The sequence below is a fragment of the Phalaenopsis equestris genome, unplaced genomic scaffold (genome assembly GCF_001263595.1).
Source record: "Phalaenopsis equestris unplaced genomic scaffold, ASM126359v1 Scaffold000209, whole genome shotgun sequence".
Taxonomy (NCBI): domain Eukaryota; kingdom Viridiplantae; phylum Streptophyta; class Magnoliopsida; order Asparagales; family Orchidaceae; genus Phalaenopsis; species Phalaenopsis equestris.
In genome coordinates, this window is record NW_018164651.1 from 35,625 (window position 1) to 51,777 (window position 16,153).

The 16,153-nt window shown below is 34.0% G+C and overlaps 1 protein-coding gene across 1 annotated transcript in view; it reads right to left on the reverse strand.

The window, feature by feature from the left end:
* The window catches only part of LOC110023067 (MAP3K epsilon protein kinase 1-like), a 98,312-nt gene that overhangs the window by 9,267 nt on the left and 72,892 nt on the right, over positions 1-16,153 (reverse strand). Inside the window, exons 13-21 of the mRNA XM_020722287.1 lie at positions 14,817-15,206; positions 14,164-14,463; positions 13,948-13,992; positions 8,971-9,150; positions 8,746-8,829; positions 8,566-8,657; positions 8,391-8,474; positions 6,971-7,266; positions 6,551-6,895 (exon numbers count right to left, since the gene is read on the reverse strand). Coding sequence (XP_020577946.1) covers positions 6,551-6,895; positions 6,971-7,266; positions 8,391-8,474; positions 8,566-8,657; positions 8,746-8,829; positions 8,971-9,150; positions 13,948-13,992; positions 14,164-14,463; positions 14,817-15,206 — 1,816 coding nt within the window. The remainder of the gene's footprint in view (positions 1-6,550; positions 6,896-6,970; positions 7,267-8,390; positions 8,475-8,565; positions 8,658-8,745; positions 8,830-8,970; positions 9,151-13,947; positions 13,993-14,163; positions 14,464-14,816; positions 15,207-16,153) is intronic.

Below are 16,153 nucleotides of genomic sequence, written 5' to 3' on the forward strand. Positions count from 1 at the left end.
AGGGCGATGACGACATTGCTTATGTGTGCTTAAACGAGAGATACGAAGTGAAATTATTAGAATAGTTTCTCCAACCTCAAGGATCTTCAATAAAGGAGAGGGAATGACCTATAATACTATTCGCTGATTCTTGGTGGGATCGTTGCCCCCGACACTCTTAGGTTGTCAGTAGTTCTAGCACGATTAGAGTGACTAACCTATGGACTATATGGCTTTACAAAAATATTTACGAAAATAAAACAAAATCCCTTTTGCATGTTAAAAAGAACTCTGCATAAAAAAAACTTAAACAACAACTTTTGCATGAAAATCAAATAATTTTTCTAAGAAAATTTATAAAAGTCCATGGTTAGTCATTTGGATTGAGGTTAGGAACTACCTTCTGTAGATTGTCGAGTTGACAACTCTTACTCAAGGTCGGGAAGCACACAGCCGAACCCTGAGCCCCCACTTTCACCAAGGTCTTATACTCAGTCCTGATCTTTCATATGTGGCTAAGTGTTTAGTTTGCTTTTGATTTATACGACTCGCTTTTCTGATTTTTGTGCTGAGTTTTCTTGTCTTGTTTAGTTTACTTGCAAGTTTATTTAAATCCCTGCAAATTATATTGTGCTTTGTGAGTTAAACATGCAACAGGAATAACAGCAGCAGATACGTCACGTACGCATGTACATTTTATTTGTTGTTATTCCTTTATTTTATTGCAATTACTCTTGCTTTAACACATTATGCAGGTACTGAATACGATATCACTTTCAAAACAAAACATTTTTTTTTAAATTAAACAACTTTTTCAAAATTAAAAATGAAACAAAACATAACACGTTCTTTCGAACTTACGGGAGTCCCTCGGAGGAGGTAACCCACGGTTGCTAACGAGATCTCCCCGGTTTAAATGGGTTTCACAACTCGTTTAAACTAAGTAAGTTCAAAAGAAAATAGTGATGCCGGAAGGAGGGAACCGTGGGATCCTAACCGGTGTCGCTCTAATCAACTTGAACCCCCCATTGAAACCAAAACTGTGAAACATAAACTACAATTTTCAAACACTTAAACCCTGGAGCAATCGCGACGACAAGAGTTTCGGAGTTAAATTTGTGGGCAGCGCGGCGAGGAATTCAGACCGAGCAGCAAGAAGATCTTCTTCAGCATCATCTCTTCCTAGCATAATAACAACCTATAGGACTTCGAGGTATGTCGTATGGTATGACGTAAACCCTCTTATCTCTATGGGCTATTTGCATAATCAGACACTATGCAAGTTTAAGTCCCAAATAATAAAACTGACAAGATCAAACACTTAATTAACGTTGTGTCCAAAAATGTAGCCACACCGTAGGATAGTTTGGGAAGTCATCGAGATTTACCTCGGATCAGTGACATCCCCTACCTTCTCCTTCCTTTGGACTCCTGAAAATAAGTGTTCCGCATTGAGTCATTCCCACTTGATTTTCCTCATCCTACCTTGAAAACTTGAACCTTGAATTCTTGAAGACTAGAACCACTGATCATTATCGAGAGTTTTCTCAAGTGACTCTAATCATTTGAGATGTAATTAACTATAGGGGCTTGCCTTTATAGAAAACTTGGAACTCAGGTAAAATAAACCCTATTTAATTTTTGTATTAAATAAGGGAACTTGTCGGTCATGCATAAAAAGGTTCGCAGGCCAAACGGATGTCACAAATCTCTTAGTTTGCAGGATTGGGTCTATCGCTGAGGTCTACACTTATCTCTCGGGAGGGTGTAGTATTCGCGGTATCAGACACGATTATGCAAACTATCAGACTAATGAGATCCATTTGGTCTCATTTTTCAAAAATTAAAACATACTACTTTTAAAACTCAAACTATATATCTTTTATACTTAAATTAAATCTCAAAAATTATTTTCATATACCATATTTTCATAATTAATCAATCGAGAAAAAGTTGACCGACAGTTAGTCGTTATTTTTAAATTAATAATTTCATATTTTAATTCAACTGAATGAAATTGATGGTAGTCATGGTTTAATTTCACTAAATGAAACTAATAGAAGATGAAACAATCCTATAAAGATTTTATAAGATAGGTCAATGCTTATTTTGATTTGAATTTTGATGATTTGATAAAGCGAGGCTGCAATGATATGTCATTGTGAAGCCAATTTGACTTGTATTATGGACCCTATTTTGATAAAAAAATTAGTTCAGATTATATATTTTAATATTTGATATTCTTACATTGCAAATAAAATTCTTTTTGGACTTCAAATGAATAAATAACCTATGGAAACAATAAAATAGAAGAAAATATAAGAGAATTAATGTCTACTATTATTACTCATGGATCTGATGATTGGTCTATGCTGAACCAATCTTGCATCAACTCATCTAGATACCAAAGAACTCTTATTTAAAGATTTAAACTATAAATATTCATCTAGTATATCAGTAGAAGCATTTCTAACTCGTATTACGGTAAACAAGGATCATCGATGGTTACATGATTCTTTCATCTAAAAAAATCTATGATATACAATAGCATCTAACGATAGCTGTTGTATAGGAATAGAAGCCATCTCAAGATAGGGAGGGCATTATCAAATTGTCTCCAAGCTCACAAACACATACAACAGTCTCCAAATTTCAAGGTTGCATAGCAAGTCTATAAAGTATGATATCTTCTATATAAAAAAGAACTAAAAGCACGCTAAAAGTCAATTGTAGATAATAAGTAGTATATACAAGTTTCTTTAATATTTTAAAGGGATCATATGCCGTTGCTTAGAATTTAGAGATATTACTTAGGTCTGATCACGGGCAGAGACAAGAGGAGATCTAAGAGGGCATTGGTCGCCCAAGATTTATATATATTAAAAATGATTGGATTTATTTTAAAAATTATATTATTCAAAATCTCTATTTTTTATAGGAAATAAAATTTGATTATAAATTTAGAATCTAAATTTTGATAAAAGTAAATTTCAAATTAAATTTAATTTAATTTTAGATGTGTAAAATATAAATTTTGATTAATTGTTTAAACAATATATAATTTTGTAAGTTAAAAGTTTTTAACGTTCTTCTTGAACAAAATTATCTTTAAGACTAAAAAAAATTATATAATAGAAAAACAATATTTTGAATAAAAAATATAAATTAATCTATTAGAACTAAGTTTGATCATTTAATATAAATTAAAATTAATTTTATTTGGATCGTTACTCATATATTTGACTATAATATATGAGGAACAAAATGGGTGAAACCATACCAGCACCAGTGCACCGGATCCTATCAGAACTCCGCAGTTAAGTGTGCTTGAGTGAGAGTAGTACTATGATAGGTGACCTCCTGAGAAGTCCTCGTGTTGCACCCCTCCAGTTAACACTATCATTGTCGGTCCCAAGGCCGGATGTGAAAAGTGGAGGGTTGCGTTAGGTAGTCGACAACCAACATAAAACTTGTCGAAAAAAATCATGACATGAATCCTTTTGATCATTGTGTAAGACTAGAGCGTCCACTTGAAGCGACGTGCTGTATAACCTGAATATGGTGAAAAGTGTGCAAGGGCCGCTACACCGACGCCAGAGTATAGTGTCAAATAAGCAAAGTTTCCCACATTACGAACGGATGCGAGTAAAGAAGTTAGTCCATGAAACTAATGAAATTAATATTATGATAAGATCTTGGAATATAGTTATTTTCAATAGAAAATTAATGGAATTAGCTGATATTATAATTCATAGAAAGATTAATAACTTATGTATTTAAGAAACTAAATGGGATGGAGAAAAGACTAAGGAGATTGATAACTTAGGTTTTAAACTTTGGTATTCCGGTAAAAGTCGCACTAAAAATGGTGTAGGTGTAATTATAGATAAAAGTTTGAAAGATAATGTTGTAAAAATTAATAAAATTTGAGATAGAATTATAACCCTTAAGATTATCGTTGATAGTAATATTTTTAATATTATAAGTACTTATGCTCCTCAAGTAGGTTTAGATATAAAGCCTAAAGTTAAATTCTTGAATGACTTCGAAGACTTAATACAAATGATTCCTCTTGAAAAAATAATTTTTATTGGAGGAGTTTAAATGGACATGTCGGCAGAATGGTAGAAGATTTCAGAAATATTAATGTTGGCTACGGTTTTGGAGTGACTAATGAAGAAGACAGAACTATTTTAGACTTTGCTTTAGCATATTATTTTGTTATTACTAATATTTTATTCAAGAAAAGAGAGCGCATCTTATTACTTATAATAATGGATCTAATAAAACACAAATTAATTATTTTCTTATAAGAAGAAGAGATCGTCCAGATTGTAAAGATTGTAAGGTCATTCGAAGTGAGGATTAAAGTACCCAACATCGTTTATTAGTTCTAGATTTTAAGATGAATATTCTTTAGGGTAATAATTTTAAGTCAAACTTAGCTAATAAAAAACATTGTCATATAAAGTACATTCTACAATTCACAATTCAAAAGGCTTGAGCTATTGAGAAATATTTGAAAGTTATCCATGATTATAATATGATAGTACTATTATACGATGAACCATTTAATTAAAAAGCTCTAATCTTAACCGCTTTATTTGTTGTGGCATTTAGCGGCAAAGTCACACGACAAATGATGCGCTTTGAGATCTAATGACATTTTAATGACGGGCTCCTTGGATTGAAAATTTTCATCAACACAATAACTATCACCAAAGCATTTGAATTTCAAACTCTATTCTTAAACCTTGTCAAGGCTGCTCTTACTTGTAGAGGATCAAGCTTTAAATTTGAATATAATCTAAGTTTAATTCAATGAATGTTTTTGTACATATATCATCAACTTTACCTCATATATAGATGGTTGGCCATGTAGATCTAAATTCTTGATCTTAAAATTCGATATTGAAAATTTGTATTTTGAAATAAGTTTTCTTTGGAAAAGGTCTTGAAGACCTCATACAAATATAAAATTGAATCTTGTCATATTAAACTTATCAGAAAAATGTTTGTGATGTGGTTCTAGTCTTATCAACTCCAATCTTAAGAACATCCAGGATCAGATTTGAAATATGAGATTTAGGGCCTTGTCCGCTAGGCAAGGCAGACTGCTCAAGGGTGCATGTAACTAGATGTGTTTCTGTTTAAATTAAGAAAAAAGTTTATCCTTCAAAATATTTGAACCCTTTCCGTACAACAGCAACAACAACAAGCCTTAAACCCTATGCTTGTTGTAGCAAGAGCAAACTCGTGTTGATCACATTTTTAGTTTCCACAAAATTCTCATATATTAGATTTGAACATTTTAACACATTTGTCAAAATACAAAAATATTTGTTCAATTTTACATGTTCTTTAAGAAAATTTGCGCCAATTTTGAGGCATAATAAATTTGAATTGATTATTTTTTAGTTTGTGCAACATTCTCAAATATAATATTCAAGCAATTAGCAAATTAATCAGAGCACATGCTGATAAGTTCATTTTATGTTAGTTCACGTAGTATTAGCATTTAGCTGATTTATCAGAACACATGAAATAGCACACTTCTCAAAAGTTTTGATGTTAGCATCTGAAAATTCTGTCAAAGACTGCCAAATTGACAAAGTTAATAGTCTGAGGAGGCCTTGGAGTTGGCTATGTAGCATGCATCAGCCCTTGGCACTATTGGGGATTGTAAACAACCTTTGGTGAAAGATATCATAAAGCCCTTTAACAAAAGATATCATAAAGCAAAGGGTGCAGGTAGAGAAATTGGAGGCAACAAACTTATATTCATTAGAGTTGAAGATGTGATTTTACAAGCACAGGGTAGATGATTTTTTCAGTGGGGACACAAGAGATAGTTGTTGAAAGATAAGCATTATGCAATTAGAGTTTCAAGCAAGCAAAGTAATTAAAAAAAAAGGCCACTAAATAACCCTAGGGTGACATATCGATCTCTTTGGAACCTAGCGCTTAGATTTAACAAATGAAAATTAATAGTTTTGCAGCATAAGTATGGTTATATACATGTATAAGAACATATTTGCAAGCATAATGCCATAAACATGTATACATACAAACACTCACATGCAAGTACACTCACGCTTGCTCGCATATGAACACATAAATTAGCAAATGCACCAAAAACAGTCACAAATATATAAATACATATAAATGCATGTGTAAACCTACACACAAAAGGGATTAATATAAAATCCAAAGATTCCACATTATGTATAGTTTTAGCAAGTTGCATTAAATTCTTGATTCTTAAAAGTAAAGATCAAATTTCTATAGAAGCATAACATTTTAACTTCTTAGTATTGATAAAAAGATGTAAATAACACTATTTATTCTGCATATTAATTTCATATCATAAATCATTTGGTGATTTAATTGTGCTATTGAGTCTTTTAATGACAATGGCTTCCCGCTTTATAATTTAAAATGGTTATTAGTTTGCATTTCAAAGTACAAAAGATTCATTGTGTTTTGTGTTGCACCATATGCATTGACAGCAGAGCTAACATTATGCCTGTCAAAGTAATATTCCATACTAGAAGGAAAAATTACTACTTACCAGCAAATTCGGCCATCAGAACATCAAGTTCTCCATTAGTTTTCCTTTCCGTTGAAGCATGAAGAAGTGGTAATATGCCTTCATGTTTTTCTAGTGTAGGAAGGTGGCTCCCATACTCAAGCTGCCCTGAGACATTTCGAGAAGGAGTTTCCTTGTCTAACATGCTCAGCAGAGGGCGTATATATTCCCTTTGAGAAGCCGATAAGTTTCTAGTAAGATTTCCATTTGATGCAACTTCTACATGTCTTGAAGGCTTTTCAGTAGAAGTTTTACTGGCAGAATTAGTTGAACTCTGCTGCTTAATCAGGTCAACTTCCAAGACCATGTGTTCATGCTCCTCTAAAGCTGCAGTAGATGATGCCATTGTTAGTGTCTCTGTGTCTAGGAAGAAGAGGAAGCATCTATTGAGATGATTCTTACCTGCATCTCCAGAAGACTGCTTTGTGTCTATCGTGGTTGAATCAGGCCCAGAAGTAGATCTTCGCAGCGGTTCTAATGCTACGACTAGGTTATCTAATGGACCAGATCGAGGTCTTGCAGCTTTACTACCTTGCACGGAAGCCAAACGAGCTGCCTCATTCAAGCTGTGAAGGGTGTTGACAAGCCGAAGAAGAATTCCATTCTTGGCGGCTATACGACAGAAGTCATTTCTTGGCGTGGTATGCTGGAGCTTAAATACTTGCCATATGCCATCTATTGCAAGATGAACCATCTCCCTGACAACTCAGAAGCATATAGAATAAAAGGGATGCACAAGGGTGGGCAAATTATAGGGGAATTAAGTTGATATGCCACACTTTAAAATTATGGGAGAGAGTAATTGAACATAGGCTAAGATGTATTACAAAGATTTCTCATAATCAATTTGATTTATCCTGAGCAGCTCTACTATGGAAGCTATACAATTATTGAGAGGTTTGATGGACAAGTATAGAGAAAATAAGGAGAACCTGCATATGATTTTTATTGATTTAGAAAAAGTAAGGTTCTAAGAGAAGTCCTTTGGAGAGTTCTAAAGAAGAAAGGTGTTGATATGACTTATATTCCAGTCACTAAAGATATATATACTGGAGTTGTCTACATTAGAGTCTAAAGATCTTCGTTTCAGTAGGATCTAAAACTGAATACATGACATAGTAGTAGTAGTTATAGTTGTAGAGTTGTAACTGTGGGTGATCAAATCATTAAAAGGTGTGAATGTTTTAGATATCTCGTGTCTATTGTTTAAAGTGATGGTGATATAGATGAGGATGTTATTAGTAGAATTTAAGTTGGTTGGTTGAAGTGGATGAAAGCATTGGACCTATTGTGTGATAGAAAAGTACCGCTTTGACTCAATGAAAAATTTTATACGATGGTGGTGAGACCTGCAATGCTCTATGGCGCTGAATGTTGGCCTTTAAAAGAAAAGCATAATAATTGTGATGCTGAGATGAGAATGCTTAGGTGGATGAGTGGCTTGACACTTGAAGACAAAATGCGAAATGAATATATTTATGATAGGGTTGGTGTAGTTTCAATGGTAGACAAGATTAGAGCGAGTCATCTTAGATGGTTTGGTCACATTACACGTCGATCACCTGATGATCCAGGTAGGAGAGTAGATATTTTAGATTCAACTTATGTTAAGAAAGACAAAGGTAAATCTAAAAAGATTTGGGCATATTGTACAAAAAATGATCTTAATTTATTAGAATTAATAGAAAATATGACACTCAATAAGATGCAATGGAGAAAAAGGATTCATGTAAGCGAGTCCACTTAGTGGGATAAAGGCTTGTGGTTGTTGTCTAGTGTCAGGAACCGAATTCTTAGAGTAAAAATAGATTAAAATGCATACCTATATTTTGCATAATCAGCCTCAAGAAAACCAACGAGCACAGGGATACCACGACAGGCAATAAACATTTGCAATGTCAATGTGCTGAAATAAGAGAGAATTTGATCCTGAATTCATGGAAGAGTTTTCAATAGGGAAGGAAACAAGATCATATTAATGCAGATGAATCCAAAACCTGGAATAGCAAAGATTCTGAAAAAATAAAGCTGCTTGCATCCGAACTTCCCGAGGGCGGTCGGGTACTGCAAAGTTCATTACCACTGGAATCTACAATTGGAGTTTAAAGCAAATATCAACAAGCTCTCAAACAAATCAAATGTTAACCAAAAAACAGGAAGAAGAAAGACAATCTCACCAGCCCCACGAGACAAGCATTTTCTTGAAAAGCAACATTATCAATGACGATTTGGTTGATAATCTGAAGCACAGAGCAAATGACCTGCATAAAGATCATCACCTTATCACAACAAACCCATCAAAGAATTTCAAAATAAAAATGAAAAAATGTGCAGCAAGCCCACAAAGAAATGAAAACGAACTCTTAAGACAGCCTCTTTATTACAAGAAAAAAATTGCATACTCGGTTTCTTGGAACTTCAAGAAGATCCATAAGAGGAAGAAACCCATGCTGAGAGATGAAAACATGTTTTTGCTCTGGACGCTGAACAAAAAATGAAAGCAGCTTTTGGCATGCCGACACAATCACATCATCCGGCTGTTCTGGCTTCAGCAACCCAATTAATTTGCTGAACTCTACAGACTGAGATAAGGCAATAGAAAAAAAAATCACATGATAATAAAAAACGATGGTAATCACATCCAGTGAAGCTAAATTTCTTCATTTAGCTTAAGAATATTCACATACCTAAAAACAACTACAAAAACTTCATTGCAAATTCAGAAAGATGTATGAAAAAATAGCAGCAATAAACAATCTCTATGGAATGCCAATTTGGCAGCTTCCATCTTACAAAGCTATAGCGATGCAATTCATGGATAAGGCCTGTTTCGAGATTTGCATTTCAATTTTATTTCTAAAAACAATTTCAAATCTGGCATTCCACGGATCATTTACAGGTAGTATATAAAATTAGTGGAAACAAGAGGACCCAGAAGAATTAAATCATTTGAGTGTTTTGGTATCAATATTTAAAAATAAAAACGGCTTTCAAGATTGTGCTAGACAGAGAAATCAGATATACAGGTCAAGCATGGTTCGTACGGATGTTTCCCTAGGTATAATATGACTGTAAGATCTTGGTTTTAAGCCATCTGTAAGAAGTGCTAGTCGCCCGGTGATGTCTCTCCATTTTTGAAGCTGGAGTTTGAAACACTGGTCTACAGTGAGCTAGTAGGTACCGACGTTGCATCTTTCGTTTCATCTTGATAGTAATCTTATCGTTTCTTTCACGCTGGCGTATGTGCTTTAAAATTTTCCACCAAAATAATGCACTTTTCTATAACTTGTTGGCATCTATTTTCACAAATCCATCCGGTGGACGTCCTGACACTCAAAGACATTCCAAGTTTCAGAGCCACTTGACGAACTCATTTAAATTTATGTGACCGTCAAAACTTGTAGGGGAGTAAATGAGCCGAACATAGAGCCACTTGAAGAACTCATTTAAATTTATGTGACCGTCGAAACTTGTAGGGGAGTAAATGAGCCGAACATAGGCGAGCCTAAGTTTTGTTTGCATTCAACTCGTTTGAATTTTTTTTGTTCATGTTCGGCTCGTGTTCGAAATAACTCGTAAATTGCTTGTTCATATTCGACTCAATTTAAATTTTTTTGTTCGAATTAATCTCGTGTTCAGCTCGATTCAAAATAAAGATTTATTAAAATTTAATAAATCTTATGATGTAATTTAATTATAAATTTTATTTTATTTTAAAATTATCGTAGCTCACAGTTGTGAGAAAAATCAAACTAAGGGTTAAAAGTAAAGTTGGCCAGGAGGATTTCATCATTTATAGAGGCTAGATAAAATATTTTTTTAGAAGTCTGCGATGTGAAACTAAAACAATCCGCCAAGGGAAAGGAAACGCTGGTTCTTATGCATTGAAATTTTAAAGATATATATATATATATAGACACACACACACCACTGACAATGGTAGGTTTGGGAAGGCAAGTTATTTTAGCATATTCATGATACCACCTCATTATTATGTATTTAGACATTCAATATAAAATTTTTATTTTTTTATTTATAATAGTAACTAAAATTTTTTAAATTTAAATAAAATTTCGTTTTTTTAAAAAATACAATATATAAATTTAATACATAAAGTTTATATTAATATTTTTTATTTATTATTTAATTAATTCGAGCCAAATAAAAACAAACACGAACGAACAAACCCTTGTTCATGTTCGGTTCATTTATAAATCAAGTTCAAAAAATCAGTTCATGTTTGACCCATTTGCTTAACGAACGAATCGAACACAAGCTACTTAGCGAACCGAACACGAGCTGTTCACAAAAAAGAGCTTTTTTGACAGCCCTAGAAATATGACATTCATCTTTACTTCAAATTTTTGACTTACTCAGATCTTTAAGGTCAAATCTTAGAGGTAGAGGTTCTTCATACCAAGAATCCACATAATGAAAGAGGTACACTTCATTTCTTCGATCTAACAAATCATTGTTATAGCTAGATGTGACCGAACCGAATTGCCTCATCTCGAAGGTGGTGAGCCTCAATTATAGTTGGCAAGTTTCCCATTGCATATCATCCATAGAAATCTCATACACACTTCTCTGTGAATTTCTCAAAAATAGCATTATGTCATTTCCCCTCGGTCAAGCTTTCAACAATTATCTCATGGGCTGTATGGCTATGTTTTGGGTGTGGGTGGGTGGAAGAAGATGAGTAAGGGGGTGTAGGCCTAGAAAGAAAAAATTTAAGAGATAAGTTTGGGTGTGGCAGCTGCAATAAACTAAATGATATCGGAGTTAACATAAAAACTACAACGGAATGATAATTTTATTGCTGCAATTCAAAGGGGCTACAAATAAGATACTTAAAAGTAGGAAAACAATGACACAAGCACAAAAGACTATAGGGATAGGATCGAAGACGATGAGTTGCGTGTCGATGTAGTGGAAATGGGGAACTGTAGGAGGTAGGGAGAATTTGCAGTAGTAAGGGGAAGGCGGGTTAATGGCTGGACAGCAAACAGAAGGTTGCTGGAGTGTGAGGCAGCAAGCTAGGGAAGTGGTGTGGCAGCTGGACAACAAGCAAGGGGCTGCAGCAAGGTGAGACAACCGACAACAGGGTGGTGGACAGCAAGCTCGAAGCGGTTGAAGGTGCGACTGCAAGCTGGAATTGGATTGAAATGGTTGGACAACAAGAAAGGGATCACGGGAGGGTGCGACGGCAAGCAACAACGGTTGGAAGATAAAGAACTACAAAAAGACAGCTGTTCCGAGAGGCTGCAGCAGGGACAGAATGACTGGGAGGACGTGGGAGGATACAGAAGGGGAAAGGGAAGGATAATCACTATCGGGAAAGAAATACAACTGGAGCAAGTCCCAATCTCTCGTATACATCCCTCGAAGGGAGAAGAAAGGACATCAGTGACTTTCGTAAACAAAACACATGAAAAACTAATATTAAAACATCAATAATAGAAATATATAATAAGAGGATACAGGAAGGGGACCAAGAGGGTCGGTTGACTCCACAACAAACAAAGAAAATTGGATAGGTTCAGTCCAGTCGTGAAACTACGACCCGCCATAGTCGCGGATTTGTAGCAGAGCTGCAAGAACAGCTCATGTCACGGAAGAAGGGGTTGGAGGTGTCTGGATAGCTCCCGTGTCAGGAAGTATAAAAATCTACACGTCAATCACCTATCAACCATGCAACATGCATAAACATCAGCATGTGTAGGACATAATTGTTAGATCCTCCATCTTTTTTAATATAATTCATTCGCTAGGATTCTTTTAAGATATCGTCAAATTGAAACGCTACTCAAAATATAACTCTTTAAAATTAACTGACTTATCGCATAATGTTATATATATTATAAAAAGTGAATAAGTCTTCCAACAAGTATCTAGTAGGATGTATTTTCTGCGTTATGTCTTCTAAAGAATCTCCAAGCTTATGGTTAAATTTCAAGGGCCCCTAGATAGACTTGCAACACAACTTACCTCTTTCTTTCAATAGATCTGTAAGTATTTTTGTTGTAATATTACATGTTAAAGTGCAATTCATTTCCAAGTATTCCGGTTTGCCTAAATCTTTTACTTAAAATTATTGGAATATCCTTTACTTTAAAGTTTCAATTCCTTTCAAGTTACTACATGACACAATCATGTTGCCGGAAGAACCAATAGTGAGAATACTCCCCGTTGAGCCAAGTGCTTCACAAATAATTTTAAAAAAACTGCAATAATAAAAGTCTACAAGATCTAAAAAACACAACAATGAATGTGATTTCTTACGGAAGTATATAGAAAAAAAAAAAGCTCAAGTCTCTAATATCATGAAAAGAATTGAAGGTAATGAATTTTCTTATTCATTCCATAATTTGCGTTGATTTTATACAAATTAAGGATAACTTCTATTAGGAAAAGTACAGACTTTTCGCGCTAAAATATAACTACAGAATTCATTACAATAGAAGAAACCATGGATTGATAATGTGGCAACAAGAATCGAATGGATCAATAAGATGGCAATTGACCACGATGAAATGAGAGTGAATGGATGACAGGTTGGCAGGAGGCGTAGAGGCTAGCACGATCAAACTTCATTGTACATCAAGGGGGTGGATAGCTGGCTTGTGGGCTGGATAGGCGGACAACAGGGAGAAATGTAGAGGCATGTTTCAAGGCTGATGACTGAAAATTGTTGCATGCACAACTGAAAATTGAGATAGAAACTTCAGAGTTAGCAACAATATACTTAAAGAGATAGGAAGCACTCTGAATGCCGATATCAAGCATCATGAAATGCTTTCAAAATTTTGTTGAGCAACACTGTTAACAGAAAATCAGGAATCAGGTCCACTTTACAGCACAGTTTTCTTTATTAACCAAAAGACCAATACAGAATACAAAAGAAAACCCTATCTACAGCATGCAGAAGATTTCAAAGAAGGAAGAGGGTCATGTGAAAGTATGGTGAATCCAAATAAAAATTTAATTATAGTCCACCATAACTTACAAAACAATCCCAATTACTGTAAAAATTGTAATCGACAAACAAAAAGGAGAGTTTTTCTTAGCATTTATTTAAAGAATAACATAACAGAACATAAATCATGTGGAACAAGTAATCTAAATAAACACTAACACAAGAATTAGCTATTACAAAATATTAAAGCAAACATGACCTGATGCGTGTAAACAAAAAAGTGAAAAACCATCCCTGATCATTGAAGACAAGCAAATTGAAAAATAAAATAAAATAAAATAAATAAATTATGAGTCATGGAATAAATGTATATCGGGCGACAGTTGCTCTGTGCTGAATCAATCAGCTAATAAGTTAAATTTAACGGCTTCCCAAAGTATCAAATTAGCAGAAAAAGACATACCTGGATAAGAAAAATGTTCTCTGCTGGCAAATTTTCATCAAAAACCTATCAGAAGAAAAGAATTACTATGGGTCAATATGGACACTGAGATCCTGCTTTAATGTATAACAGACTCCATTAAAACTGCTTTTATGGGAAAAAAAAATAATAAAAATAAAACAATCCTCAGCAGGTTATCATTTAATTCAACTAAATACAACATGCAAATAGGCATACCGGATCATCAATGTCAATCACACCCCTCACATACTCCAGAAGCTTCCCACCCTTCCGGTGTTCAATTTGATTTTCTATATGTTTCTGGGCCATCCTTGCTTTTAGTTCCTTCGCAAGGTCACTTCTACCACCCTCATATAATACATTTCCATGAGCGCTGGTAGAAGATGAAGCTCGTACAACTTGATCTCCTGGAACCCTATCGAGTGGCTGAAATAAATCCTCCAGTAAAGCATCTCCTGGGGCATCACTAAATTGACTCAGCTCTTGAGCACCAGTTATAGATGAGAGCTTCACGGCCTTGAAATGGATTATTAAATAATTGTTATTAAGATAAACAAAACCATGCAACATAGGAATGACATGCATATCAACACCTAATTTGGCAATTAATTTAGATATTATATTCCCTTAAGTTTCACTAATCAACGGCTAGCTTTAACCCTTAATCATGCTAAAGATATAATTGTACTCTCGAATATCAGAGGAAGATAGAGGCGCTTTGAACCAACACTCCACACACTAAATAATGAAAAACATTTTACAGGATCCATTTGAAAATAAGAAAGGAAATTGTTTTTATTAGCAAAGGTTATAACTTCAAAGTAGCTGATTTTTTTAAATAAAGTATGCAGAAGCCGTACCTATCTCACCTTTTGAGAATTGACTTTCAGCATTCCAGTCCCAAAGGAAAATAGGCTACTTTCATCATGGATGGAGCTTCCTTCATTATCCTGCTCAACATCTAAAACACTTTCTTCATTGACTGAAGAGATTCTCGCCAGCTCATCTGTTACAGCATAGGAACTTTCCTTGCATGTTTCTGGATTAGCAGCAGTAACTTCTTTATCAGAAAAAGAGCCCATCACTGGATTTTGAAGTAAAACTAAAGTAGGATCTCTAGCAGAAAAAACATCATCTTTTATATTATCCACACTTCCCGAGAAGGCATCTTGCGCAATGCTATTTTTTCCACCTTGGCTTTCATCAAAGCTGTTTCTTTCAAGAGAGCTGGAAGCCAAATAATCCATTTTAGAGTTCTCCTATATCACAGAAGAGAAGATATTATCACATCAAAACTCGGAGTAGAAACCAAAAATTTGTAGTATGATACTAAATAATACTAATAATAATAACAATAATAAAAAGCTATACATTGTCAGAGTTATTTAGCAAAGCTCAAAAACAACTGCAACGAGAAAGAAATTAAATCGTCCTTTGATTATTTTTGTGAGGCTATTTTAATCTCCAACTACGTAAAAGGCTTATTCATCAAGCTTTAAATTCAAAAACTAACGAAATTTAAGTTAAAGGTGCTAAAAATGAGAGTATTTTAAGAAATATATTTTCTTCTTGAAATTTTTTAACCAATTTAACTTTCCAATTTCCTTATTTTCTTATGCACAACAGCAAATTTCAAGTAAAATAGTAGTTTTAAATCGTCCAAGCTGAGAAACTAGTTAATTTTTTGCGATAAATAATTTTTTTAATATTTTTTTAATGTGATATCATTGTAACAAAAATTAAACTAAATATAATTTATTAGAACGAAATCAAAATAATATTAAATACAAATATTTATTATAAAAAAAATTAACTCGCTGCACAATCTGAATGATCTCAATTTACTCTTAATGCATATGAAATTAGCTGTCGCATAATAGAAAATAACTGAATAGAGAATTAGATTTACTAAGAAATTTAAGAAAAAAATATATTTTCCTAATATACCCTTATTTTGTAACACCATTAACTTTAACTTCAGTTAGTTTGGAAGACATAACTAGTTATGTCCCTATTTTAAGAGGTTGTGAACTAAATCAATCTTTCACATGATCTAAAACTAAATAACCAATAACAAATAATCAAAGGGCAACCTTGTTTCTGAAGTGGGGCGTCCTCGCCCCAATCATGCGGTGTCAGCCGTGAATGCCCAACACCGGTTCGGTCTAGGCAAGAGAAGAACCAACAGGTCCATTATATATATATA